Here is a 25,837-nt window from a genome sequence, read left to right on the forward strand (position 1 = left end):
GTCCAAGGCTAGTAAGTGCCCTGAGTGTCTCTAAGATTGTCCCTAGTGTTTTTGAGCCCGGCAGGACATCTTTTTGTTTATCAGTGTTGGGAACAGTCTGGAGGCAATGCATCCTGTGTAGTTTCCCCAGATGTGGTCTTTACACTACCTGTAGGATGTTGGTCCATGCCCTTTGGTTCAGGAAGGTTCCGAGGACAGTCTGGGAGATGAGCAAAACACACGTTTTTGGCGCAGGTGGTTCAGAACTCTGCTGTGGGTTCCTCCGTATCACAGGGCGTGGCTTTTATCAGGTGGCTCAGGCGAGTTGCTGAGACCAGCAGGTACCCAGAGCAAGCGCAAATCCCGCCCCAGAGGGGTGTGCCCACGTGACATGGCAGCAGTGCCAGTATTTTTAGAGTCGGGATAAGTGTGAGGAACATTCACTTGCTGGCTCAACTCATGGCAGGTTCACAGACTGCAGACCAGCCTCACACTCAGATAAACTCCTGCATTTAGACAAAGATGGAGACCAAGCGACCAGCTCCCAGAACCCAGGATGGGAGACATCAGACTGCTTGCCAATCCTGGAGGAAGTGTGAGCCTGGGCGTGCTTGGGAGGCCTTTCTGGAAGCATCGGTCATTCACTTCTAGTTTATCTGTGATTTTGGCAGCCATTTCCAGAATCGTTATTCTGTGACTTCCAGGAGAAGCTGGTTCCCTTATCCGGTGTCCCAGCTTACCTGAACAACTCAGTGTTCTTCTGTTGCTAAGCACTCTTCCTGCCGAGCATCTCCATCCCAGTGCCGCCCATGCTCCCCCGCTTGCCAGCACTCCTTGGTTAGGTATCATGACAGGGGTGCTGTGGGAAATGTCACTGCGTTTCTGAGAGTGTGGAGCTCCGGGGCTCCACCGTGTCTGGCTCCAGGACTCTCAGCCATGCATGTTTGTCTATAGGCTCTGGGGATGTTCTCTTCCCGTTTGGTGGGTGATATGGGCCAGCATACACTCTTCCTTTTCCATGTGTGTCTGGTGTCTTGTCATGCCAAGATTTTTTCCAGATGTCCCGATTTCCTATTTCCTCACACTGCTCATGAATCATCCTCTGGCTCCCTGATCGTGAGAATCAGCATGGATTCCCACAGCCACCTACTTTTGTCTTTTTTTTGGGGGGGGGGTGACTTTTAAAAGGATTTTATGAAAAGTGCCGGAATCCCAGGACACATAGTCACAGCTCACCACAGGGAAGACGCTAAAAGGGATCCATGCCCATGTGGGTGTGTCTCATCCCGCCCACTATGTCCTGTTATGTCTCCCTGGTATATCAGTACCCTTTAAGGGACCTCGAGCTGCCTCTGCCACCGCTCACATTCATCTGCCTAGGCCTCAACCTTAGCTCCATGTGCCCCCCTGGCCGTGTGCTTCCGAGGCCGTTACGCTCTGGGCTAACTCTCCACAGCGCTCCACTTGCAGCTGTTTGGAATGTACCCCTCCAGCACAGCTTGGAACATAGTAAGTGCATTTGGTTCCCATGTTCCGAAACAGCAGCAGGGAATTTAATGCCTTGAAATTAGGTCCAGGGGTTGGCTCTAGATTCTGGCTAAGAAGCCCATGGCCCTGAACGTGATATATAGTCCTAGATCCGAAACATTCAATTTCATGCCTGATTGGCAGTGGGCTTTCCTGGGAGATTGTCCATGGGATTCCATCCCAGAGCCAGTCCTCAGCAGCCTCGTATCCTGTGGCTTCAGCATCCTGGCATTTCACATGAGGCCACACTGTGCGTGGGGCAGGCATTTTGCGGTTCTTGTCTTAGCCCTACATGGCCAAGTTACAATGTTTTCTTTTTGTATATGTGAGCCCAACACAATACTGGCTGACCGGAAAGGAGTCTTTGAAAGGGACAAAATGAGGTTTTTATGTTTTGATTAAAGATCAAAGACCGTCCATAAGTCCCAACAAATGAAAATGCCCCTGGCTTTCCCTCTTGTGTGTTGGTTGCTGTCACGGGTATGTAGCCTGCTTCCAGGCAGCCGTCAGGCTGATGACGGAGCGTGGATGTTGGAAACGACACCCTTGGAATGACATTAACAGAGCCCTGGGTCCTTGTGAAGTGGTTGGGGCACAGTGGGCAATTAAACAAAGGGAGAATTAGTCAGAGTTAATGAGCATGCCCCATGACTTTGGGGACGTGGTCCCTCTTGTTCTCTTTCCCGTTTGGCAAACCCATTATGATGTCAAAGGTACACCTCAACTCCATGTCCGCCTGTGGCTTAGCGTACCTCCTGGTAACTATGTGATTTTGTAATAATATCATGCTTATCTGACTCTACATTTAATCGACTCAGTTTCTTCCCATGAGGTTCTGGTGGTGTTTGGGGGCTGATGTCCAAGGCATTGCATGGAGGCTGTCCCTGGCAGCAAGTTCCTCAGTAGGGTCATTCCCCCATTAACCTGCTTATAGACTCATCTGCTAGCAGAGGAAGGATACTTTCAGGAGTGGGAGCTAACTGGGACTTTATCGTGTATTTCCTGGGACCCCGAAGGCTCGTCCAGTGTCCTGTTGAAGCATGTCACACCTAGAGGTCAGCTCATGGCTCTGGGTGAGAGGTTCAGAGGTGGCGTGAATTCCAGGGTCTAAATTACCTGGTTCCAGGATTGATTTGGACATGGCTTCCTCTGGAAGATTAACTTTCTGATCCAGAAAGTTTCTGAGCAATCCAGCCCTCTCTCCCTCTCCCCTCTGCAGGCTCTCTGTGCTCCCCGGGGCACTGGTTACTAAGACAGGCAGCCCTTATCCGAGAGCCATAGTGGAAGGAAGGAGCAGCGATCTGGTAACGATACGGAGATGCTCCAAGCTGGGCACAATGCTCTGGCTCAGAGCAGAACAGTTGGAGAGCTAACAGTGCAAAGTTGATATGGAGGCAATTCAGCCGTGTGCAAGCAAATGCCTGAAGCACAGCAGCCTGCTCAGGCGCGACACCCGAGTGGCCTCACTTTGCTTCCCCACTGCACACCAAGTTTACCCTCCTTGTGAAAGGATACATCTTCAATATGGGAGCTTGTTTTAAAGCAGGACTGCCTTGCCTCACCGTACTGAGTCATGCTGATCTAATCAGACCTACATTTTATGGGTGAAAGGAAGGGCCCTGAAGACTCTTCTCCCTAGACTGTGTTCTTATTCAGAATGTTGGGATATTTTCTCCAGAACCATTCCTGCTGGTTTGAGGCATTTTATAAACAATGATTCATCCCCATGGGTGATGCGGGCAGTGCTCTCCACTGTGTCTCCTGCTGATAAGGAGTAGAAGCCCCAGGGGAGTGGTGTCTTGCTCCGAGGTCCTTGTTGCAGAGAGAGGTCCACACTGCCCATTCCTGGACCACACACAGTCCTGGGAACAGACTGGTGCAGACAGCATCCCATAGCCTAGTTCAGGAGGTCGCCCTCCTCCTAGGCTCATCATCCTGCTTAGACTGGGGACAGTTACTCCTTCTTCTTCCAGAGACAATGTGGGTAGTTAATTGAGCATCTTGTTTGCCAGGGTAGAAGCAATATACAGTTGAGGGGACTTCCAGCCGAACTAATCATAACATTCTCGTGTCTGATGGTGGTTAAAGTGATGTTTTTCTTTCTCATGGGTTTTTCAGTTGCTTGTCTCTATTGAGGAGCAACATAGTCTGGGGCCCTGGTGATTCCAAGGCCTGATGATATCAGCTGAGGCCTGAGCTGATGCTAATGTGAGGGGAATTTTACAAGTTTGCTTCCTCGGGCCCCAGACCATATCGTTACCTATCTTTATAAAATTCTCTCCTGTTCCTCCCTGAGTTACTGGTCCTTTCCCAGTCTTCTCTTCCTCCTTTGCACGCTCATAGCATAGGCTCACCCCATCTAGTTCCCATATCCCAGAATTCTTTCTTGCTCCTGACCTATGGCTGAGGGCCGAAGAATAGGGGTGGTCTATTTGTGGGTGAACACCAACTGGGTGGGGAGCCCCAGAGCTGTGGTCAGAGGTGCAAGTGAGTTCTATGGGGTGAATATCATGAAAGGGGATCAGGGACCCTGACATCGTATGTAGTACAGGATCATTTTCTTTGTCCTGGTCTGTCAGGATGTTGTAACAAAAGACCCCAGGCTAAATGACTTGTAAACATAGTTCTGCAGGCAGGAAGTCTGAGGTCAGGATTCCTTGTCTGATGACAGCCTGCTTCCTCACAGGCAGGTGTTCCCATTGTGTCCTCAGGGTGGGCGAGGTCAGGAGCTCCCTGGGTCCCCAGAGTTTCGGTTCTCTGGTGACCTCACCACCTTCCAAAGGCCGTCCCCACGTCCACACCACACCTGGGGACTAGAGCTCCACACGTAAGTCCTGCATTCGGACGCAAGGTCTACCTGGGGAAGAGGATGTGTCTGTCCTCAGCGCACCTGCACCCTGAGGTGGACAGTGCAGACCAGCTGCTTACACAGCCTGGCAGCCAGGTGTGGACCTGTGTCTCCTACATTCCTCCCCAGTGACTCTCACAGGAGATATGGCTGACCTCTCAGTTCCCTCCTGTCTGACTTGGGTCTTCCAGCGGTGTGGCGGTGTCACAGAAGACATTAGCCTGGCCTGTCTAATGTTTTATCAGCGAGAACGGGAATGTGGTGGCTTGCAGGCCTCTCAGCTGATGTGGGACTGAGGGAGGTCAGCCACGATGGTGACTTTATAAGTAGACGTTTCCTCGGGGTCAGATGCCTTTCCAGTGATGTGTTCTGGGAAAAGGGCCCTGTGATTCAGCAGTATTTCGCAGTGTCCCTTCCTTCATCATTCATTTCTCTCGCCAGCTCTGAAATGTCCCAAGCCGCTGATGTCTGGGTGGGTTTATGACACCTGTCCTGCTTTCTGTCTCCTAATCTGCACCCTTGAATGTGTGTTCCACGTCTTATCTCCCAATTTTTTTTTTCCTTTAGAGATGGGAAGTGGCTGCTAGGATTCAAAGGAACTATTTAAATCTCGCCTGACTTCCTTCACTTTGCTAATTGTTCTCCCTCATCGAGAGGCAGCTTGTCAGCTGTTTCTTTGATTGGCTGTTAAGATAAGGGCTGGGAACTAAAGAGAAGGGGGTGGGTTGTAGCTAATGAGCGTGGGAGTGGGCACAGCCACGTTGCTTTCTGTGTCACCTGTGAATTCATGGGTGCCTCAGACCACAGTGTGTATCTTTCATTTCAGTGTGTAACCTAGCCTGGGATATTCTCTAGCCCATGCATTCTTTAGGACACATTTCTCACAGTGTACCAGATAAAGAAAGAGGGAGGATAGAGATAGCTAGATGGATAGATAGATAGATAGATAGATGATAGGTAGGTAGGTAGATAGATAGATAATAGATAGCCAGATAGCCAGTGCTGACTGACATCAAGAGAGGTTCTAGACTTCCAGACAGCTTGTATATCAGACCTTATTATGCATAGCCTGTGTTGCTACAATCAACGTGAGCACCCACTACAAGTTAAATTTGGCTTTCTAAAGGCAATGATTGCACACAGTGACAGATGTACACAGGCACGGGACACTTGGCACTCTGTCCAGCATGTTGTTCCTGAAGCGAGGCACTTAATCATGCAATTTATAAAGTAGCTGTTCAAAGACAGGGGGTGAGCTTGTCACTTCTCGTATGCCCTGCTGTGCTGTGGCATCTCTAAGGGCTCTGGGGGATGGACAGGCCTTGAGTGGCTCTGTTGGTTTGGAATTCCATGAGTGAGCTCAGGATTTCCACAAAGTGAGCAGCTGGATACCTGGGAGACAAGAGGGTGTCCTTTGGGATCTTGGCTGCTGAGTCTCCTCAGCTGGGTACCTGGGAGACAAAAGGGTGTCCTCTGGGATCTTGGCTGCTGAGTCTCCTCAGCTGTAGCATCTCTTTCAGACCTTGGACCTTTGGGGTGAGGCACTGTGCTGGCAAGCTCGCCCTGCCTCAGTGCTTGGTGCCAGCTTCCCTCCCTGTCTCTCTAACACAGCTGCCCTTGGTCATCTGCCCTCGAATCTTTTTTTTTTAAGTAGCAAATTAAATGGGAAGATTCATGTTTTTATACCGTGCCATCTACAATTTATTTTATGGGAAGGCTACTGCCTCGTAATTAACAAACTGCAATGGAATTCATTTCCATATCTTGCTTACTGGCCAAAGAATTTAACATTTAATCTATCAGTATTAAGGAATTAAGAACAGGAAAGCGGGAAATGCTACTATAAATTTAGTATGACTCTACAGACCTCTATGAAATAGGCCTAGGAAAAATGACACAAAGAGTTTAAATTTAAATTATTGTTAGTTTTAAAATAATTGGACCGTAGCCTGGCTTCAGGTATGGCCCCAGTGCAGCTTCTATAGGCTTGGATGTCAGTTTTGAGATGCAGTGAAATGAGCAGCCCAGGAAAGCCGTTTACAAGTATTGAGGTCCCCCCAACCCCCATGTCATTCTTCACTGTTATGTCTCCCGCCTTCTTCACTGACATTTAAATCAAGATGTTTTTGATCCCAAGCAAAATGATACAGAAGCCCAGCTTCTTGCTTTGTTTCTTTGAGTGCCTATGTTTTGAAGGAACTGATGTTTCGTGGAAGCAGACTAAAATCCCTCTCTGTGCTGGCTCAGGTCTGTGTGACAGTGACTTCCAGGCTCACGACGTTGGATCCCGGGGGAAAACGGGCCCAGTGCTGATAATTACTTGATAACTTGTTGAGGGAGGGGAGTTAACGACGGACACCAAGCGTGTATGACATCGGATGTGTGTGGGCTGCAACATGAGTCCTGGGACCTCATTAGAGGATGCGTTGGTGTGCAGTGGCCTTGCAAACAGGAAGCAACCCAATACGTGATCAAATTTGACCCCTGGAATAAATACTGCTGCCAGGTCAGCCAGGCAGGGGTGGGCATCTCTATTGACCCTGAGAAAACTGATTTTTAGAGAATCCAGATGGCGGGCATTGGAGCTAAGGCCATAATCTTCTCGCTCCTGGCTGGAGTTCTTTCCCCATCAGAACAAGTAATGGATGGGAGACAAAGTCAGAGTCCTCCTGGGTCTGCTCCCCCCGGAGCCTAGATGCCTGTCCTTTTCAGTTGAGTTTGGAACGCCAGGTTCCTAGCCTCCATCTTTCGGGTTATTTTATTTTCTTGTTTTTTTCTAGTAAACGTTTTATATGTCCTAATTTACTTTTGAGGCTCTCTGGCAAGTTTCCTCATGTTTAAACCCAAAGACTGTCGTATACTTTTATATTATTAGTTCTAGATGTTGCTCTCAGGGTTAGATCTCCTCTCCTCCCCTCCTTATCCTTTTCTTTTTGAGACAGTTTCTTGCAACCTTGAACTCTAGATTCCTCCCAACTGAGTGCTGGGGTTTTCGGGATGTGTGGACAAGCCTGGTTTGTCAGGATATTTATTTCATTGGTATTGTTCATGTTTTCTGTTACCACAGACAAAAAAAATGTTCATGGCCAGACCGTGGCATTTCCTGACATTTATATGTCCTAGTTCTGTTTCAAGACCCCGTCACACCCACACACGCTCTCAAATTGACGTCCTCACCCTCCAAGGGCTACTTAGGAACAGAGGGTATTTTTCAGATTTCCCATTAACGCAAAACACACTCTTTAAACTGTTGGCTCAGAGATAACAAAGACAAGCAAACTTATCTTTATGGGCAAAAGATTTATTCTTTTTTTGTCTGAACTCAGGAAAGAGCCAACCCCCTGTGAAGTCTTGTTATCAATTATCTGTGTTCTCCAAGTCTCAGCCCTTCCCTAAATAAATCCCCTGTTAAGCCAGAGTGGAGAATTATTTGACCATTTTCGTGGAATCTGGAAAGAGAGGGGCAGGCACGCTGCCGGCAGAACGTGACATCCCGGCAGTTCTGGGCAGCCCTTAGGATCATCGTCTCACGGTGCCCAGATCACCGGCCATCCAGCATTCCTCTAAAGTCTACCGTGTTCTCTGAGGACAGCCTTCACTGAAGGGAAAGTATCCTGGTGGGGTTATAGTAGTAAAAACGCTGCTACGGGTCAGGTCACAGAGATGGGGTATTTAGTTGTCCCCTGACCTAAGGGGACACTCACCTGGGTGTTCGAGCTGTGGCAACATTGCTTTACTGTCTACACAAAGGTTGCCTCCTTGCTGTGTGGCCTGGCATCTTCAGAGTGACCTCCTGTGTGGGCTGAACCTATTGTGCCTGCCCACCCAAAAGACCCCCTAGGGAACTTTGTGCCAGGGAAGAGCATAGGATGACTTCTACAAATAAAGACAGAACAAGGCAATGGAGCAAAGCCTCTACTCGCTGTGGGGTGCTTTGCCACCCTGGGCTGTGTTCAGTTCTGTGCCCGTGAGCCTCTTCCCTCTAACTTCATTGGTCCTGGTGACCCGATTCAGCCACCTTCTTGCTGCTGTGCCCAGTGTACACAGTCATCCAGGGACACGGCTAGCAGTTCCCAGCCTGACATTCAATACCATGGAGCCTTCTGCTTTAAATGAATATTTATTTATTTATTTGATCAATCATTAATTCACTCGTGCATTCTTTCACTCTGCTTTTTTTTTTTTTTTTTTCCTTTTTCTTTGTAACACGCTGTAGCCTAGGTTGGCCTGCAGCTCATTGTGCATCTCAGGCTGGCTTTGAACTTGCGGCCAGTTCTGTCGCTGGGTGTGAACCTCCCACGCCTGACTTGTATGAATCTCTTTCCCTTCTCCCCTCGAGTCTCACACACTATAGTGAGGAGGGGAGCCAAAGGTGAACCTTGAGTATGTTCTGCTGGCAGGGTCCTCTGTGGACCTGCTTGTAGGACTCAGTTGCTTTCTGTGCCCTGTGTTATTCGCATGCCGTCACTTAACCAGCCGGATCTTCTCGGTTTACAAAGTAGGTGCAAAAGTTAGACTGGAAAATACCCATGATGCAGAGTGGAAGGGAGGCGAGAGTGGGAACTAGGAAGAGTGGATCTCCTCATTCAGTACAACTGATATTCACCAATTAAACCAGGAGAATCCGTGGTTCCTTGTTCCTGCAGCCACAGCGCCTTGTTGCTCCATAGTCCCAACATATAGGCTTTTTGTTTCCTACTTAAAGTTCTTTCCTAGACAGTTCTACTTCTGAGGCCTTTGTCAAGCTCACGTCTCTCTGTTGCGCCCTTGAATGTGTGTGTATACACACATGCGTGCACATATTGGTGCAGAGGTGAGACAGGGTCTCTTGTAGGCTGACTTGAGCTCACCCTCTTGCCCCTGCCTCCTGAGTACAGGGATTTCAGGTCCTGCCACCCCACCCAACATTTGATGCGCTCCTGCTGTTAACAGCCTAGATCTACTAGAGACGCGTGGACCCAGCGCTCCCTCTGGTGGCCAGACCGAGAGCCACAGAGGACTGGCTGCCCAGTAGAGACTAAGGTTTCCTGAGTCTCCTGTGTCTACACTTCGCTAAGGAGGGATCTAGCTAGGATCCCTTTGTGTGTCCTAGGGTTAGATGTCACTGCCTTGCAGGCAGAGCTTCCGGGAGCTACCCGTGTTAGGGAACTGGAGAGGGGTCTGGGATGAAAGGTCTCTGGCATCTAATGAAAGCTGTGGGGGGTAGGGGGCCCTTCCAACGAGGGTGTAGCTCAGCTCCCAAGGCTGAGCAAATAGATCCTCTGCAGGTGTGGGACCTCCTTTGGTTTTCCCGAGCTTCTGGCTGAAGGTCACAGAGAGGTGGGGAAGAGCTCCCAGCACCCGGTGAGCACAGAGGCAGGAGGCCAGCGTGGGAACCTGCATGCCCCTGAAGGATGGGACAGAGAACTCCATGTACGAGATGTCTGCATCTTCGCCCTAGCGGTTTGCCAGCACGCCAGTCTGCTGCCGCTTCTCCTCCGTCGGTGACCTCCTTCTTGGCCAGTTTGCTGTTGGAGGGCTGGCTCCATGGGAAAGTTTTGACTAGTCTATGGTAGGAGGGTATTTTGCTGCTCTTGGTTATTCTTGTGTTGAGTGAACAGTTCACTGTGTCTCCTCACCGCCTAGACTGCGGTGAGCCCCATCGTGAACTCGCTAGCTGTGTTGACACCGAGGCCCATGGTTAACTTGCTGGCAGGGTTGAGGTTTGTGTTGGACCGTGGTAGACCCGACACTTCCTGCAGTTCAGTGACCCTGTCTCCTGTACTACCTTTGGTTCTTTGAGAAATCTGCGGAGCAGAAGGGAAACAGAACCTCAGTGCTGCCCTCCCCTTGTCTCAGCTGTGTGGGTCCTGTCCTCGTTCCCTACAGCAGCGCAGTGTCAAACACAAGGCATGCAGGGAGCTCCCAGAGGGCCCCTGTCACAGGAGCTTTTCCATGACCTGCTGACACAGATTGCAGCCTGCCTACAACTTTCCCAGCAGTATCACATTCCGGAAATGGTCCTGCAGATGCCTGTTTGGCTAGGCTCAAGGGACTGAACATGTGGAATTTTGGTGGAATGCCAGGGTCCCCTGTTGACCATGGTCCCCCGTTGACCATGATTCTCCTGTTGACCATGGCCCAGCATCCCAAATAGCTTCCCAGTAGCCACATGCACCGGGAGCTATGGACAGAAAATGCACAGGTTTTTGTCTCTCAGCTATGTTCAGCCTTGAGTGGAAAGTAACATCTCAGGGTACTGGACGACAGAAGGGCACAGCTGCCTCAGGACCATGTCCAAGGCAGAGAGTTTCCTGTTGCTGTTTAGCTGGGAGCAGAGGCATCAGCTAGGCACTAATGGGGCCTCAAGGGCTAAGCCTGTGCCAGGAACCCTGGCTCTTTCCTGCCCAGGATTTTTCAACATGTAAAGCTGGTAGGACGTGTTCACTTACTTGCCCCTTGCGTGGGGTGCATCATGCTATTGGCTATCTCGCAATCCTGCCTCCTGCATGCCGAACACTAACCGAGTAAAGATGAGGTAGAGGGTGGATTGCATTCTTCAAACAGCGTTGATCATCTGATTCCTTGTGTTTTCTGTGCAAACCCATGGAGATCCTCCTGCCCATGTTTTGCTCCGGGTATTAGCAAGCATCTTTGTCTGTGCTGTGGTTCCCATGGAGATCTATGATCCTATTGATTAGAACGTGAAAAATCAGTTAAAGTTTGATTGAAATGGGGGTTCTGTGTTGGCCCTTGAAACAGCCATAATTCATCCATTTAAAAATTTATATAGACTAAATTAAACATTTGTTGAGTTTTATTTTATGAATAAGTGTGTTTTGTCTGCATGTATGTATGTGTGCTACATGTGTGCCCAGTGCCCACAGAGACCAGAAGAGAAGGCATCTAACCCTCCTGAAACTGGAATTACAGTTGGTTGTGAGCCACCATGTCGGTGCTGGGAACCAAACCCTTGTTTGATTCTGCAAGAGCAGCCAGTGCTCTTAACCACAGAGCCATCTCTCCAGTGCCTTAGAAAAATATTTTAGAGACAGAATTTCAACTTATCCTTGAGGATGAACTCATTATGTAGCCCAGGCTAGCCTCAAACTTGCATCAATCCTCCTGCCTCAGCGTCCCAAATGCTAGGATTAGAGTCACCACCCTGGCCACCGTGTTTGCTTTTGATAATGGGATTTTTGATGGCCATTTATTTTAGATACAGTTTGTGTTCGTTCTAGACGTTGTGATTGGTAATTATCCCTTGATTTTAAAAATTCCCTACTATATCAACGTCACGAGTTCTGGGTGCTTTGTGTTTGACTTTCTGGCTGAGACGCTAGTTGAACCTTCATTAAGCTCTTTTTATGGTGTTCTGAGAGCAGGGACGCGGTCGGGTTTACAAAGGCACCTTTTCTGTCCACATTTTACGGCATCTTTATGTGCTTGCCGTGGATGATACGGTCAGCAGACGTTATGAGTTTCTCCAGCATGAATCTGTTTCAAGCCTAATTTGGAACGGTTAACGTCAGCCCCGAGATGACGCTGCAGGCTGCTTTCATCTCCATAAACAACGGCACTTTGTTTCTCCTCTTCAGGTTCCGAGTTTCCCTGGAGAACATAGCCGTAATGGCTTTCCTTGATGGATACAGTCTTTACACAGAGACAGATTGGATTTAAAATTCCATATATAGTTAAATGGTTGGGGGCTAAGAGAGGGTGAGCTTTTTTTTTTAAATTGATGAATAGTATTGGTGTGCATTTATTAGGCACAGTGGGATAATTTGATGGCTGCATTTGGTCTCTATCAGTCTGGTTAGTTCAGGGTGGCCCGTGTCTTGGCATCTTCAGGCATCTCCTGGTTTAGTGCTGAAAATCTGCATATTCTCTCTTTGACTGGCACGGTTCCTCATAACAGCAAACTCACAAAGCTTGGTCACATTGAAGCTTTTGTGTAATGTTTTACAGGCTTCTCTTGGTGACTATCCCTTCCTCCATTGCTGGGGCTAGAACCCAGGGACCCACATGCTAGGTAAATGTTCTGTTACTAAGCTATACCCCCAGTTCCTTCTCTTCAGTGTCGCTCACCATTGCTGTAAACCGTGGCTGTGGTGGTCAGTTGTGCCTAGGACCAACCGAGTGGCCACCCTGACCTTTGACTTCTTCTGTCGCACACTGTGGGAACTGGATGACAGGGGAGCTCTTCCTCCTCCACTCTGCACTTGGCCCTGAACTTCAGGGTGGTCACAGCTGGACTATTGCCCACTGCAGCTGCAGAGTCTGGCTCGGAAACCCCTGGCACCGATGGCCTTTGCACGGCGTGTCGGGCTCCCTTCTCTCCCTTCTTCCCCAGGGGAGATCTCTGCTAGAAGCAGGATGGAGCCATTTGGCTCCAGTGCAGCTGCGTTGTGTGCCAGCTCATGGTATAGTTGCTTGAGTGCTTGTCCCTTCCCTCCGTTCTGCCTGCGTTCTCATGGTAAACTCAGAGAGGACACGGGGCATCTAAATATGAGTGTGCAGTTTTTACTGGAAAAATAAAAGACAGAACATTTTCTTAAAATGGGGAGTAGCAAAAATTTTGTGATGGAGTCACTTCCTTTTTAGCTGATTTCAAAACCCTTGAGAGATGCAGTTGCTTAAGTCCTCTGGTGATATTTGGGGAAGAATGTGTCCTTGTGTGAAGGCCAGTCTGGGAATTCAGATTTTTCTTCTCTGTTCCCAGGAGTGTGCGGGGTCACCAGTGACTTGTGACCAGTCAGTTCAGGATGGGTGTTGAACTTTCCCTACAGCAGGAACGCAAGAGGGTCTGTTTCACTGGCTGACGTCATGCTGTGGGTTCCTTTAATATGCTACTGGGAACCAGCTTGCTCTAGTGACCTAGATAAGGCAGGGCCTGGGGTGGGCTGACTTCATTTCTAATTCTGGTTCAGCGCTGACTCAGTGAAAATCTGGGAGGAATCAGTTCATCTGGCTCCCGTCCGCACTGTGCTCATTTCATGATTAAAATGAGAAATAATAAAAAAAATCTTATCTCTCTTGGTCTTCTGGTGATACTGCCAATATCAATTAAGTACTAAAAATACCCCACAGACATACTAGAAAGTTCTCCAGTGATGTGCCCTCCTTATTGCCTCCCCAACTCATGTTGGGTTATTTGAGGATACACAATTCAGTTCTTATTTTATTACTATTTTTTATTATTTTGGGGGCCAGCTGTTCGCAGTTCAGTTGTGTTCTATTCTGAGCACAGCTCTTTTACATCCAAGGACTGGGCACTCCAGTTTGGTGGCCCGTATGACAGCGCCTTAGTAGTCAGCGTGTTTCCTGCCACCATCATGATTCAGAATTTCCTGTGTTTGCATGGTGCCACCACCATGACTCAGCATTTCCCACAGGTGCATGGTGCCACCACCATGACTCAGCATTTCCCACAGTTGCATGGTGCCACCATCGTGATTCAGCATTTACCATGGTTGCATGATGCCACCACCATGACAGTCTGAGGGTGAATGTATTTGCTTCACTCAGCATTTGTACAAGACTTGGAGGTCTCCTTCCTCAGCACTCACCCGACATTGGGAGAAGGATCCAGTGTCCATGTCAAACTAGATTTAAGGCACACAGTGTGCTTGATTTGGCTTCTTCTAGTAGATTCTATTGGTACTAGCCCAAGGGTGCTTCCAAAGTATAGGAATTTACTACATCCCCTCTTCTTTGAAATGTAAAAATATTGTCCCCTAGTTATTCACATGCACTCCACGAAAGCCACTTTTGTATTTATAAAGACCCAAGGGATTGGCGAGGCACTCTCAACTGCCAGGACCGGTTGGCAGTTTGGAGGAAAGCGTGGCTTTGGAGGGGCTGCCTGGTCTTGTTTGGATGACGTGATGGTGGACATCTTTTTAGTAACTCATGGTGTGTGAAATGCTATGGGGAGGTAAACGGTTGTGTGTAATGCACACCACGCCAGGTCCCCTTTACTTGGCACTAACGAAGCCTCGAGAGGAGCACTGGGTTTGAAGCGATCCTGCTGGCCCACTCTGAAGCTCCTTCTGCTTTGAAGTCAGCTATAACAAGTTATTTGCTGTATGGAGAAAATGCACTTATGGTTTTTTTTTTAAATTGATAATCAAAACCTGCCAATCTTCCTAACAGATCGCTTGCTCCTTTTGCTGCACACTGCACAGTCCCTCGGTTCAAAGCTGGATCCCTCCTTCCTGTGTGTTTTCACCTCGCCAGGGTTTCTTTTCTGTTTGGTCTCAACCATGTGGTCTGACGTCCCGCCCCAGCTCCCTCAGCCTTTCTCTCCAGCCCATATTTCCTCGAATTCTGAGTCCTTCTGTCTCTCCTTGTACTTATTCATCTTTGGAAGGTCAGCCTAAGGCCCAGAGTCTCACAGTTTTTCTCACCGTTCTTTGTTCTTTTCCAGTGTATTGCAACCCTTGTCAAACATTTCTACCTTGAGTGATATTCCTTATTTTAACAATCACATTTCTTATTTCATTTCTGGGTTGGGGCAGAGGCTACCAGTAAACTTTCATCTTTTGTTTTGAAAAAGAGCTTGACGCAAGCCCACTATGGAACTATTGATCATTTGTGGCTGAGGTCAGAACTCTGATTGTCACCATTTCTGAGAGGTCTACAGAGAGAGACATGACTGACCATGCCATCACAGCGTGTCCTCTATGGATAGCAAAAAGGTGCTAGGAACTGGCTGAGAATATGATCTACTCACTGAAAAGAACTTGAGTAGTTTTAGTTTACAGACTTTACATATTATATAGCTCTTAATATGTACAAAACATTTTGTTAGGTGTTGAATATTAAGAACTCAACATGAGGCACTGGAGAGGGCTTCATCATCCATTCTCAGACACTCATTTTGAACTCTTGCAATGCTTAGTGGTACTTAGAAAGACTTAGGCTTCAGTCCATTTCCTTAGACAAAACAGCCAATAGGATGAGCAGATTGATTGGTGGGTAGATGGATGGATAGATAGATGGATAGATGAGTACATGGATGGAAAGATGGATGTCATATTGGATATATGTTAAGATAGATGATGAGCAGATGGTATGTGAGTGGATAGGTAGGCAGATATATAGGTGGATGGATATGGAAGGGCAAATGGAGGGGAAGGTAGATGTGTGGATAGATGGGTGGGTGAATGGATGGATGGTTGAATGGATGGACAGACGGATGGATGGATGGATGGATAGATGGATGGATGGGTAGATGGATGGGTGAATGAATGGATGGATATGTGGGTAGATGGATGGGTGAGTGGATGGATAGATGGTAGATGGATAGATAGATGGATAGATGGTATGTGGGTGGATGGATGGGTGAGTGGATGGTTAGATGGGTGAATGTATAGATGGAAGGATGGGTGAATGAGTGGATAGATGGTAGATGGGTAGATGAATGAATGAAGGATGGAGGGATGGGTTGGTAGGTAGGTGAGAAGAGATTTGTTGTTAAAATTGACTGCTATGATTGGGAGACTGAGTTGTACCACGTGTCACCTGAAAGTGGGTGACTTAAGAAAGCCAGTGGTGTAGCTCCATCCAAGGCTGCAAGCCTGAGAACCTGGGGACTGCTGGCAAAGTCTGCAAGTCTGAAGACTGAGGACCTGAACTGGTGATGTCAAGGACAGAAGAAGGTTGGTGTCGACCCAGAAGGCACCAGAATTGCCCTCTGCTCTGACTGTTAGGGACTCTGCTGCTGTTTTTCCAGCCTTAACCACTTAGAGACAATCCTCCCTCCCTCTGCTCCCCCATTCAGATGCTGTCCTTAGAGCAAGGCCTTGCAGGCACAGCCAGGCTAACACCCCCAACACCCATCACAGTTGACTGATCTGCTCCCTTGCCCTCCGTCTGACCTCTGTGCTTTTCTGCAGGGAGAAAGAGGCTTTCCAGGGTTACAAGGTGTCATTGGGTTTCCTGGGATGCAAGGACCAGAGGGGCCACATGGACCACCAGGACAAAAGGTGAGCTTGACTGGTATGGAGGAGGGCCGGATTGCAAATGTCTCCAGTCTTGTGACAGTGGCCTGAGCCATCCTCATGGTATCTCTGTTTTGTTGTAGGGTGATACTGGAGAACCTGGACTTCCTGGCACAAAAGGGACAAGAGTAAGTACAGTGCCTGGTAACCCTGAGGACTGAGGTGTCCAGAGCTCAGTGGAACCTTTGCCCCAGGGGCAGCCAGCCTGCCAGCCTGCCTCCCTCCCTCCCTTCCTCCCTTTCTCCCTCCCTCTCTTCTGCCTCTCCTCACTGTCATGGGCCACCACCTCTCTTACCTGTGGACTGCTGTGGGCTGCCATGGGCCATCACCCTTCTTACCTGCAGGTTGCTACTGTATGTAAGCAGAATTCCCTTGCTAGATGAGCTTGCTCATTCTTGCTCATTCTTCTTCAAGGGTCCCTTATAGACATTTTAATTTGGAAGAGGGGGTCATTAATTATCTGTCCAAAGTCATTAGAGGGAGAAAACATCATTGAATGTAGAGAGAAGTTTCCAGAGCTGAACTCTTTACTTTCTCTACTGCGTTGTTTCCGGAGAGTACAAAGATGATGCTTTCTTGGCAGAGAGAAGCCTAGGACAGCGTCTGGAAATGTTTGGCTGTGGTTACATAGTGAAGAGGGAGGTGGGATGGTGGTGTCTGACGCTCCTTGGTATTCTCATGGGCTCGTGGGGCTGCGAGAGGGGGAACACTGTCGTCACTCTCTGGATGCAATCGGCCACACTTGACTGCTTAGGAATTAGAAGACAAGGGCTCTTGCAACAGATAGATTTGAGTTTATCCCACGAGCAGTTCTTCATAAAGTGTTTATGATTTTAATGTGGATTGAACATTCATTTGAACTCAGATAATACAAGAGATCCAGTGAGGACAATGTTATTCTGTGTATTCACAACCTTGATTTTAGAGACAAGAAAGGGTGTGCTTACACACACACACACACACACACACACACATTCCTTTAGGTCTACACCTTTTGCTGAGTCTCAGTGCTTCCTTCCCAGAATGCTCTCTGCTCGGTGCTCATGTTCTAAGCTCTTTGACTGGGAAGGTGTGAAGGAGTAGTAAGGTTCCCTGTGATTGGCTGAAATGCTTTTGTTCTGTCTCTACAGGGACCCCCTGGAATAGCTGGCTACCCTGGGAACCCCGGGCTTCCTGTACGTATACAAAATACACACATGGATTTCATGAACTGTCCTACCACCTGGTGAGTTCCTATTTTGTTGACTTCTTCGTTTGATTGATTGCAAGGGTATTCCTGGCCAAGATGGTCCGCCAGGTCCTCCAGGTATCCCAGGATGCAACGGTACAAAGGTAAGCTTAGACCCAAGACCCTAACTTGTACACCCACACATAGCTTCATGCTACAGTGCAGTCACTACCTTGAAGCTCACTTTCTCGCACGAGAAAATGCAGCTTCCCCACATTTAATGTACGGAAAAGACAGCGGTTCCTTTCTACTTCTATGCTTTAGTCTAAAATTGTTCTTTTAAAGATTTTATCTGGAATCTACTAAATCAAACCCAGATCTGCTTTCCCGAGTCTTTTATTTCTGTCGCTCTTGCTGGGGAGTCGGGGTTCTCCCCATGAAGTGGCACCCGGTGTCTTACTTGTATCAGACTGTGCATGCTACCACCGAGGCAGCTGTTCTAAAGTCATGTCTGATGTGAAGTGTTGGGGTGTGCATGCGTGTGTGACATTTCCCATGTCTCCTAGGGAGAGAGAGGTCCGCTCGGTCCTCCCGGCTTGCCTGGATTCACCGGGAGTCCCGTGAGTATCTGATTACTCAAATAGATTTTCTTTTTCTAATTATTGTTTTGGTGCTCATATCTTATTACTTTTCATATTTTTGGAGAAACAAAAGTTATAGCTAAACTTCTTTCTTTTCTAGGGACCACAGGGGTTGCCAGGAATAAAGGTATGTTTACTTTAAGTTTCATTTCCCTGGGTTCCTCATAAGAAATCAATCGAAAATACTCTACACAAATGCCCTAAACTCTGTTATATGAAAAGGATATATAAATCACACAGAGAGACTTAGGCACCAGGCTATGCCAAGCCGTGGGCACGCCGTGAGCCTTGGGAAGAATTCAGGAAGTGATTCTGGCACAGGCCACTATGGTTCATTGGCCAGCTGGTCTACTTGGTGAGCTCTAGGCCAGAGGAAGAAAAAAGAAAAAACCAAGCAAACCAAAAAAGCCACAAACAAACAAAAACCAAGCTGGATAGTGCTTGGGGAATAACCTTCATAGTTGTCCTGTGTCCCCCCAACTCCGCAGGCCTAAGTCCCAGCCTGGGGTCAGTCCCACCCCAGTATTGGGTGGATTCCAATTTTCTTTATGTGTCTTTCAATATTTGCATGTTTTTCTTCTTTTTCCCTCTTCTAGGGAGACCCTGGTGAAATTATCGGCCACATCCCTGGAATACCTTTGAAAGGGGAAAGAGGATTCCCTGGCGCCCCCGGCACGCCGGTAAGCCTTTGCTGCATGCATCGAGTCTCCCCCTGGGTGGACTGCAGTATCGTAATCCTTTCTTGTCTCACCTAACCGTAGGGCCCACCAGGACTGCCAGGACTCCAGGGACCTGTTGGTCCTCCAGGATTTACCGGGCCACCGGTAAGTTTCGAGGATAGTCACTTGGAGAAGAGAAGTGGCGCTATGTGGGGCTGACCAAGAATCTTGTCCTGTGGCTCTTTCTTAGCTCAGCTTCTTTGTTAGGAGAAAGTGTGACTGACACCTTCGGCCCCCAACTCCCAGAGCTGTGGGAAATGGGTGCTTTATACTGTGGACCCTTAAGGCATTCTGGGACAGATGGCCTGGAAGCCAGACTGAAGGTCACTGGGGTGGGCTCTGCCCTTGGTGCAGGGGAGATGGGTTGCAGAGGCAGGGGCATATTAGAATTTAAGGGTCAATTAGGAGCGGGGCACAGACCTGGAAGGGACCCTGAGGTGAACTTAGCGCCTGGAACACTGGGGAGGCAGCCCCACCCCTGACTGACATTCTTTGCAGGAGGAGGGAGACTTTCCCTCATTCCCACACTTCCGCAGCACAGAAAAGTTAGCGTAAAAACAGAGGTGATTGAGTTTGTGGTCTGAAACACCCGACGGCTCATCCTCTCAGGGAACCTCAGGCTCATATTTATATTTAATCTCTTTTCTTTCTGTATCGTTTTGTCCACATGTATAGATAGAACCCATTCACCTTTCTATGGGTCAATGACATCTTTTTATATCACAGAGTGGCCGGCTTTTCTTTTTCTTTCTTTCTTTCTTTCTTTCTTTCTTTCTTTCTTTCTTTCTTTCTTTCTCTCTCTCTCTCTCTCTCTCTCTCTCTCTCTCTCTCTCTCTCTCTCTCTTTCGTTCTTTCGTTCTTTTTTTAAAAAAAAAAAGATTTAGGGGCGCATTCTGAAATTTTCTTGAGAGTATGGGACCATTTTTTGGCATCACCACCCTCTACTCACCAGAAGAATTGGCTTTTCGAGGTAGAACCCTGTATCTGAAGGAGGAAGGTGCTGGACCCATGTGGGCTGCTCCAGCTAGGAGAACAGGCTGGTACCTGCAGGCCTTCAGCACCCAAGAGGCAGTCCTTAGCCCTTGATGGATTTCTGCCCCCTTCATTATTGTCCTGACCCATAGCTGTCTGTCTTCAAGGCTTTATATGTCTGAGGAGTCACATCCTTCTCCTACAGCAGAGTCTCAGGATGACGTCAGTACAAAGACTGTGCATTCCGCTTCTCCTTTGTTGGAGAAAATACCCAAAGAAAACCGTCTACAAGGAGGACGGATTTATCTCGGCTCATGGTCTCAGGGGTTTTGGTTCGCACAGTCCTAGGCTCTGTGATTCTGAGCCTGTGGGGAGACAGCACTGTGATGGGGAACGTGAGGTGTAGTTGAGACATAACAGAGGAACAGGGGAAGTGTGGGGACAAGATGCCTCCTTCAAAGGAACAACCCTATGGACTCGCGTTCTCCATCCATGCCCCCTACCCCAGCAAGTCCCTTCCGTTATAGACACATCAGTGGTTAAGCACCCCTGTGATGCTGTCACCTCTGAATAGTGCCACCAGCTGGGGACTATGTCACCCCCTTTTCTGTGGTGCAGAGGGGTACTTCATCGTTCAGATCATAGTTGATATCGAAGATTGTTTAACTAAAATGCTCTCTCTTTCAGGGTCCCCCAGGCCCCCCTGGCCCCCCTGGAGAAAAGGTAAAGTTTTTTTCTTTTATTGCTCTTGGCCTTAATGAAGGCTTATGTTGAGTTGCCATGGTCCCCTTTGTAAAGCGCTCTGGAAAGTCACCTCTTCTCACCTATAGATGGGACTGACTCCCAGTCAGTATCAGTACTGCTGTTTGTCTCTCTGTTGATTATCATCGGTCAGTCATTTTCCTGTTATCCAGCAACCCCTACTATCCTCCTCCCCCTTCCTCCTCTTTGAGACCCTCCGATCCCATCTACTCACCCCTTAGCAATCTCTTAGATTCATTGATTATTCCCTTACTTTTCTGAGCCCAGAGTTCAAAACCCTTACATAAACGAATTCTTTATTACACTGTTTGTAAAAATCCTTGCACGGTTATTGCATCCAGCGTGGCTTTTCTGGCAAAGCGTATATGGTGTTTGTAGGGCAAAAGTATTGCTTGAAGCCTAACACCTGTCCCACCTGTGTGGTGCTTTGAGGATGTCTGGCCAAGGTGACAGACAGCCTTAATAATAAAGTGTCATTTGTAACCAACAGGGGCAGATGGGCGCCAGCTCCCAAGGACCAAAAGGTGACAAGGTGAGTGAGTGCCCAGTATGGTTCCTTTGCGTGTTCCTGAGTTTGGAGGGGACATGGGACAACTTCCAGGATTGCAGAATTTGTTCTGCCTTGCCAAGAAATGAGGCCAATTGCAGCGCCCAGTGACTTATTGGAACAGGGCTCAGTCAACACATACATCAGCTCTCAAATTCATGTCCAAAGGGTGACATTTAACTTGCCTCCTAGTAGCATCTATGAAACCCAACCGTGGGAGAGGCCATTGTGAGGAGGAGGGGGCCATGATGTGGTGGGAACTGGTTTTTTCTCGGGGATCAGATGCTTCCCAAGGTTGTGTGCTTTGGAAGCAGGGTGGTGGTGGTGAAAACTGGACAAACATCTTTTTCTTGGCAAGAAGGGCAAACAGTGAACCCCCTGACGTCCTCTCTAGTAGTGTCCCTGGGTAAGACAAAGGGGCATTATCACCATTGCTGTCTGTCTTTGGGTGTGCAAGCTGGTGTGAGTAACTGCCACCAGGGGATACCAGACAAGGTGGGACTGGACAGAGCCTGGGCTAATGCATTTTACTGTTGAAGTCTTTGGCTCTCATTCATGTCTGGCTGACTGGCCCTTTAATTCTGAGTGTGGCTTAGCTGTTATGCAGCCTGAGTAAGAAGTCTAAGGATTCTCTTATTCTGGGCTCACCTAAAGTATCCCCTTTCTTGCCAGTCTCCTATCAGCTGGTGTGTTCTCACTGATGCAGTGGTGTGTGCTGATGAGTGCACACTGTTTTCTCACTGACGCAGTGGTGTGTGCTGGTGCTTGCACAGCTGGTGTGTTCTCACTGACACAGTGGTGTGTGCTGATGCCTGCCCTGATTCAGACTCGTAAGCTTGGGAGACACTATTGTCTGTAGACACCAGGGGTCCGCTTTCCTGCAGAAGTCAAGGCTCCCACTGTTGGAGGAGAGTCCGCTAGTGTTTAGCTCCAGGCTTTTACTGCCCTATAGCAGCTCAAACCTAATTGAGCTTCACTGTTTACTTGAACAGGGCGAGCAGGGGATCAGTGGTCCCCCTGGAATACCCGGACAGGCACAAGTTAAGGAAAAAGGAGACTTTGCCCCAACAGGAGAAAAGGTATGTCTGAGTTCTGTTCATTAGATATTTGCTTTCTATTGGACAAATTCTGAGGGGAAAAGATTGAAATGCAGATTCTCCAGCCGTAACCCACCTTGTCCTGGGAAGAAGGTTTCTAGATGTCCTGTCCCGTGAAATTGAGTAGCTCTGAGGACAGAAATGACTGTCCTGGGTTGTCCTCGGACTATTCTGTGTCCATCCACCTAACAAAGGGTTTTTTAAATAAGCCTGGCACTGGGGAGAGTCTGTGTGGGTGGGAGGGATCCAGCTGAGGGGTAGGAGGAGACCAAGGCCCATGCTCTCACCAGGGTGTTAGACTGTAGCCCAAACCATGCTAGACAGGTACCGCTGGAGGCCAGTATGCATCTTTTGTTAATAAAAAAAAGATTATTTTTTGGCAGTTGATATGCATGTGTAGGTGTGTCTCTGTGTAAGTTTATGCATGTGTATATAGGTGTATGTGTCTCTGTGTAAGTTCATGATTGTGTGTACAGGCGCATATGCAAATTTATGTAAATTTATGCATATGCAGCAGCAGCCAGAAGCATTGCATCTCCCTGGAGCCTGAGTTACAGGTGGTTGTGTGCAGCCCAGTGCAGGCCTAAGCTCAGGCCTTTTGCTGGAGCAGTGGGTGCTCTCTGAGCCACCTCTGCAGCCTGGAGTTTTTTTTTTTCCTTAATGAGTTCAATGTAGCATCTGAAACACTGAACCAGGCATGGTAGTGCACCCCTGTAATCCTAACACCAAGAATGCTGAAGCAGGAGGATTGCCACAAGTTCCAGGCTAATCAGAGATTCATAAAAAGGCCCTGTCTCAAGGAAAAGAAAGGAAGGAAAGAAAACGGGGGAAAAAGCAACAGGAGTGTGATGTGGCAGTTAGATGGGTGATTTGCTGTTCAGTGGGTGATTTACCGTTAGGTGGGTGCTGTAGCCATTAGATGGGCAATGTAGCTGTTAGATGATACTGATCTATCTCTTCCCAACCCCTCAATTTCTCTAGGGTCAGAAAGGTGAACCCGGATTTCAGGTGAGTACTCTGGTCCTCCTTGCCATTATTGCTTTTGTGTGAAGGATGTTTCATTATGGCATTGGTAGCCAAAGTGTGGCTGGCTTCATATTGTATTTGCATATATCAGAGAGTCTGACTCCGTCTCCTCTTGTCTCTTAAGGGAGCCCCAGGGTATGGAGAGAAAGGTGAACCAGGCAAGCCAGGGCCACGGGTAAGTGCTTCCCGCTCTGTCTGCTCCTCACTGTGAACACACTCCCCTCTAATGCCCGGACTCATAGAAATGAAATGGGAAGATGGATACATCTGTAGGGTTTGCTAATTTCTTCCTCAAACCCCACTGAGTCTGCTGTGGAAGGACTACCCATGCTGTCCCCTGGGGACACCTCCCCGTCTTGTGCGGTCAGAACAGGTGCTTAGTTATTTCTGCCGATCTTGACACCAGATCTGAGTCCCCGCCCCCTCCCATGCCAGGCTTGTGTGTGGCTGGGACCCTGATGGTCCCACGTGCTTCTCCCTATCTGGGCACAGCAGTAGAATATCTGCTCAGCTGCTGGTTTCTGGGAATGTCTGATTCCTCCCTGCAGGCATGTGTGGAAAGAGACGAACAGGACTATGGTGTGGTGTGGCCATAGTTATCTGTGAAAGGCTCATGTCTACCTCTTTATTATACAGGGAAAGCCTGGAAAAGACGGCGAGAAGGGAGAAAAGGGGAGTCCGGTAAGTCCCCTTCCTCTGCAGTGTCTGGGTGGATGGGGGCTACCGTTCTCCTTGATGAGCATCCTTTACCTCCCTTCCTTCTAGGGCTTTCCTGGTGATTCCGGGTACCCAGGACTCCCAGGCCGGCCGGGCCCTCAGGTGCGTGGTGGCATTGTTCTGAGGTTTTACCTTTCCTGGGTCTTTCCTCCTAGAAGCTCGCTCGTTTGTTTTCTAGAAGAGAGAACTCTGAACGCAAGGGGAGAAAATGTTCCTACTCTATAAGGATTCAGCACAGTTTGTTGACTTTCTTGGGCTGATGAATTATGTAAAAGACGACTATCACGGGACACACTTGGTCGAGCTTCTATCTTTTTTCTGTAGAGATTATTTTTTTTCCTGGTTATAAAGGAGGAGAAAATGGAGAAGTAGAAGGAAAAGACAGCCTGGGCCGGGTTCTGCCTTCTGCTGTTCCTCTGTGAACACACGCATGTCCCCTCGACAACATGGGTTTGAAGGCCACCTCTTGTCCTTCTTCTTCTTAAGTTTTAAAAAGCTACATCGATTGATTGGCCAAGTGTGTGTAGGCGCACGTCTGTCCCATGTGGAGGTTAGAGGATAGCTCCTTCTAACATGTGGGTCCTGGGTTGTCAAGCGCTTTTGCCCACTGAACCATCTCATTGACCCACACTTGCTTTTTGAAATTAATAATGTTTTGTTAATAAAATAAGGAGGTTCTAATCTATATGGACATCTATAAATTAGTTATATGTAGACACCTTTTAATATCTGTGTCTTCTACTGACTGGGTTCTAGTTCATTTTAAACTTGTCTGAAGTCAACGCTGGAGTTTATATGGTTACTTTAAGTGTAAATCCCATAAAAATCCCATATAATCACCCTACGGAGTTGGAGTTAGAAGCAAACTGTGCTTTGTAGCAATTTAAAGAAGAGCCTTCTAGTTCTACAGGGCTCTCATGGTCCTTCAGGGTGGCTGCCACACAGGAGGGTGAGCAGTGACTCTTCAGTCTTCCACTTAGGCAGACATCTTTGTTTCCACGTCACCTTTATGTGACACAGATAAGAGGTGTGTCTACACAGAGTAACCGAGCCACTCCCAGAGCGAGAGGTCAGGAGAGGACAATGATTTGGGCGTTGTGTAGTACAACTTCTCTTTTACCAGAAATCTCCTGGCCAGCTTTCTGCTTGCTCATCTATATGGTATGGCTGCAAATAACTGTGCACATTCCTTGCAGGGAGAGAAGGGTGAAGCTGGACTTCCAGGCCCTCCTGGATCTGTAAGTAATAAGTGTGTTTGAGGTGGGTCCTAGGTGCCATAAGATACTCTGCAATGTCTCCTTGTGTGATGTGATGCTCTTATTTGAAGTGGGTGCCCGCCATATAAAGTAATTCATATTTGCTCTGATTTTAACAATCACACTTTTATCATTTTTACCTCTGCGTAAGCGAATGCAGACAGATTGTCAAAATATAGACAGCTTTAATGGAGGAATAGACTTACAGAACCACCGTTCCCGCGGAGACCAGGAAAGCAGAAGCGAGTGCTGGGAGCACCTCGCCAAATTTATAGGAAAACTTTAGCCTGAGGCGAACACGCCCCCTAAGGGGTGGGACTTATCCCTACATCTCCCCCTTTTGTCTAAATAAGACAGAACTAAACCAAATACAACTATATACAACAATAACAAATAAATATAACAAACAATATTGAGAATCAAAAGTTTTGCTAAACATTCTATCTCAAGGAGTCTAAATAATGTAGAGAGTAACTACAATTATATAATCTTCAACTCCATCAAAGATCCGAGAAGGCAATAAATATTACTTAACAAACGATCCAAATGTGTAACAATTGACAAAGACAACTGACTACCTGAGCAATCACCCAA

At 48.0% G+C, this 25,837-nt stretch overlaps 1 protein-coding gene across 1 annotated transcript in view; it reads left to right on the top strand.

Moving 5' to 3' along the window:
- Col4a1 (collagen type IV alpha 1 chain) overlaps positions 1–25,837 on the top strand; it is a 114,721-nt gene that overhangs the window by 47,750 nt on the left and 41,134 nt on the right. Inside the window, exons 3-18 of the mRNA XM_050137126.1 lie at positions 16,234–16,323; positions 16,422–16,466; positions 17,469–17,513; positions 17,608–17,670; positions 18,073–18,126; positions 18,248–18,274; positions 18,744–18,827; positions 18,909–18,971; positions 20,526–20,561; positions 21,091–21,132; positions 22,140–22,226; positions 23,226–23,252; positions 23,395–23,445; positions 23,907–23,951; positions 24,036–24,089; positions 25,184–25,225. Of these exons, the coding sequence (XP_049993083.1) occupies positions 16,234–16,323; positions 16,422–16,466; positions 17,469–17,513; positions 17,608–17,670; positions 18,073–18,126; positions 18,248–18,274; positions 18,744–18,827; positions 18,909–18,971; positions 20,526–20,561; positions 21,091–21,132; positions 22,140–22,226; positions 23,226–23,252; positions 23,395–23,445; positions 23,907–23,951; positions 24,036–24,089; positions 25,184–25,225 (855 nt within the window). The remainder of the gene's footprint in view (positions 1–16,233; positions 16,324–16,421; positions 16,467–17,468; positions 17,514–17,607; positions 17,671–18,072; positions 18,127–18,247; positions 18,275–18,743; positions 18,828–18,908; positions 18,972–20,525; positions 20,562–21,090; positions 21,133–22,139; positions 22,227–23,225; positions 23,253–23,394; positions 23,446–23,906; positions 23,952–24,035; positions 24,090–25,183; positions 25,226–25,837) is intronic.

This window comes from Alexandromys fortis, unplaced genomic scaffold (assembly GCF_014885135.2).
Source record: "Alexandromys fortis isolate MF-2015 unplaced genomic scaffold, M_Fortis_MF-2015_v1.1 scaffold_3, whole genome shotgun sequence".
Lineage (NCBI taxonomy): Eukaryota > Metazoa > Chordata > Mammalia > Rodentia > Cricetidae > Alexandromys > Alexandromys fortis.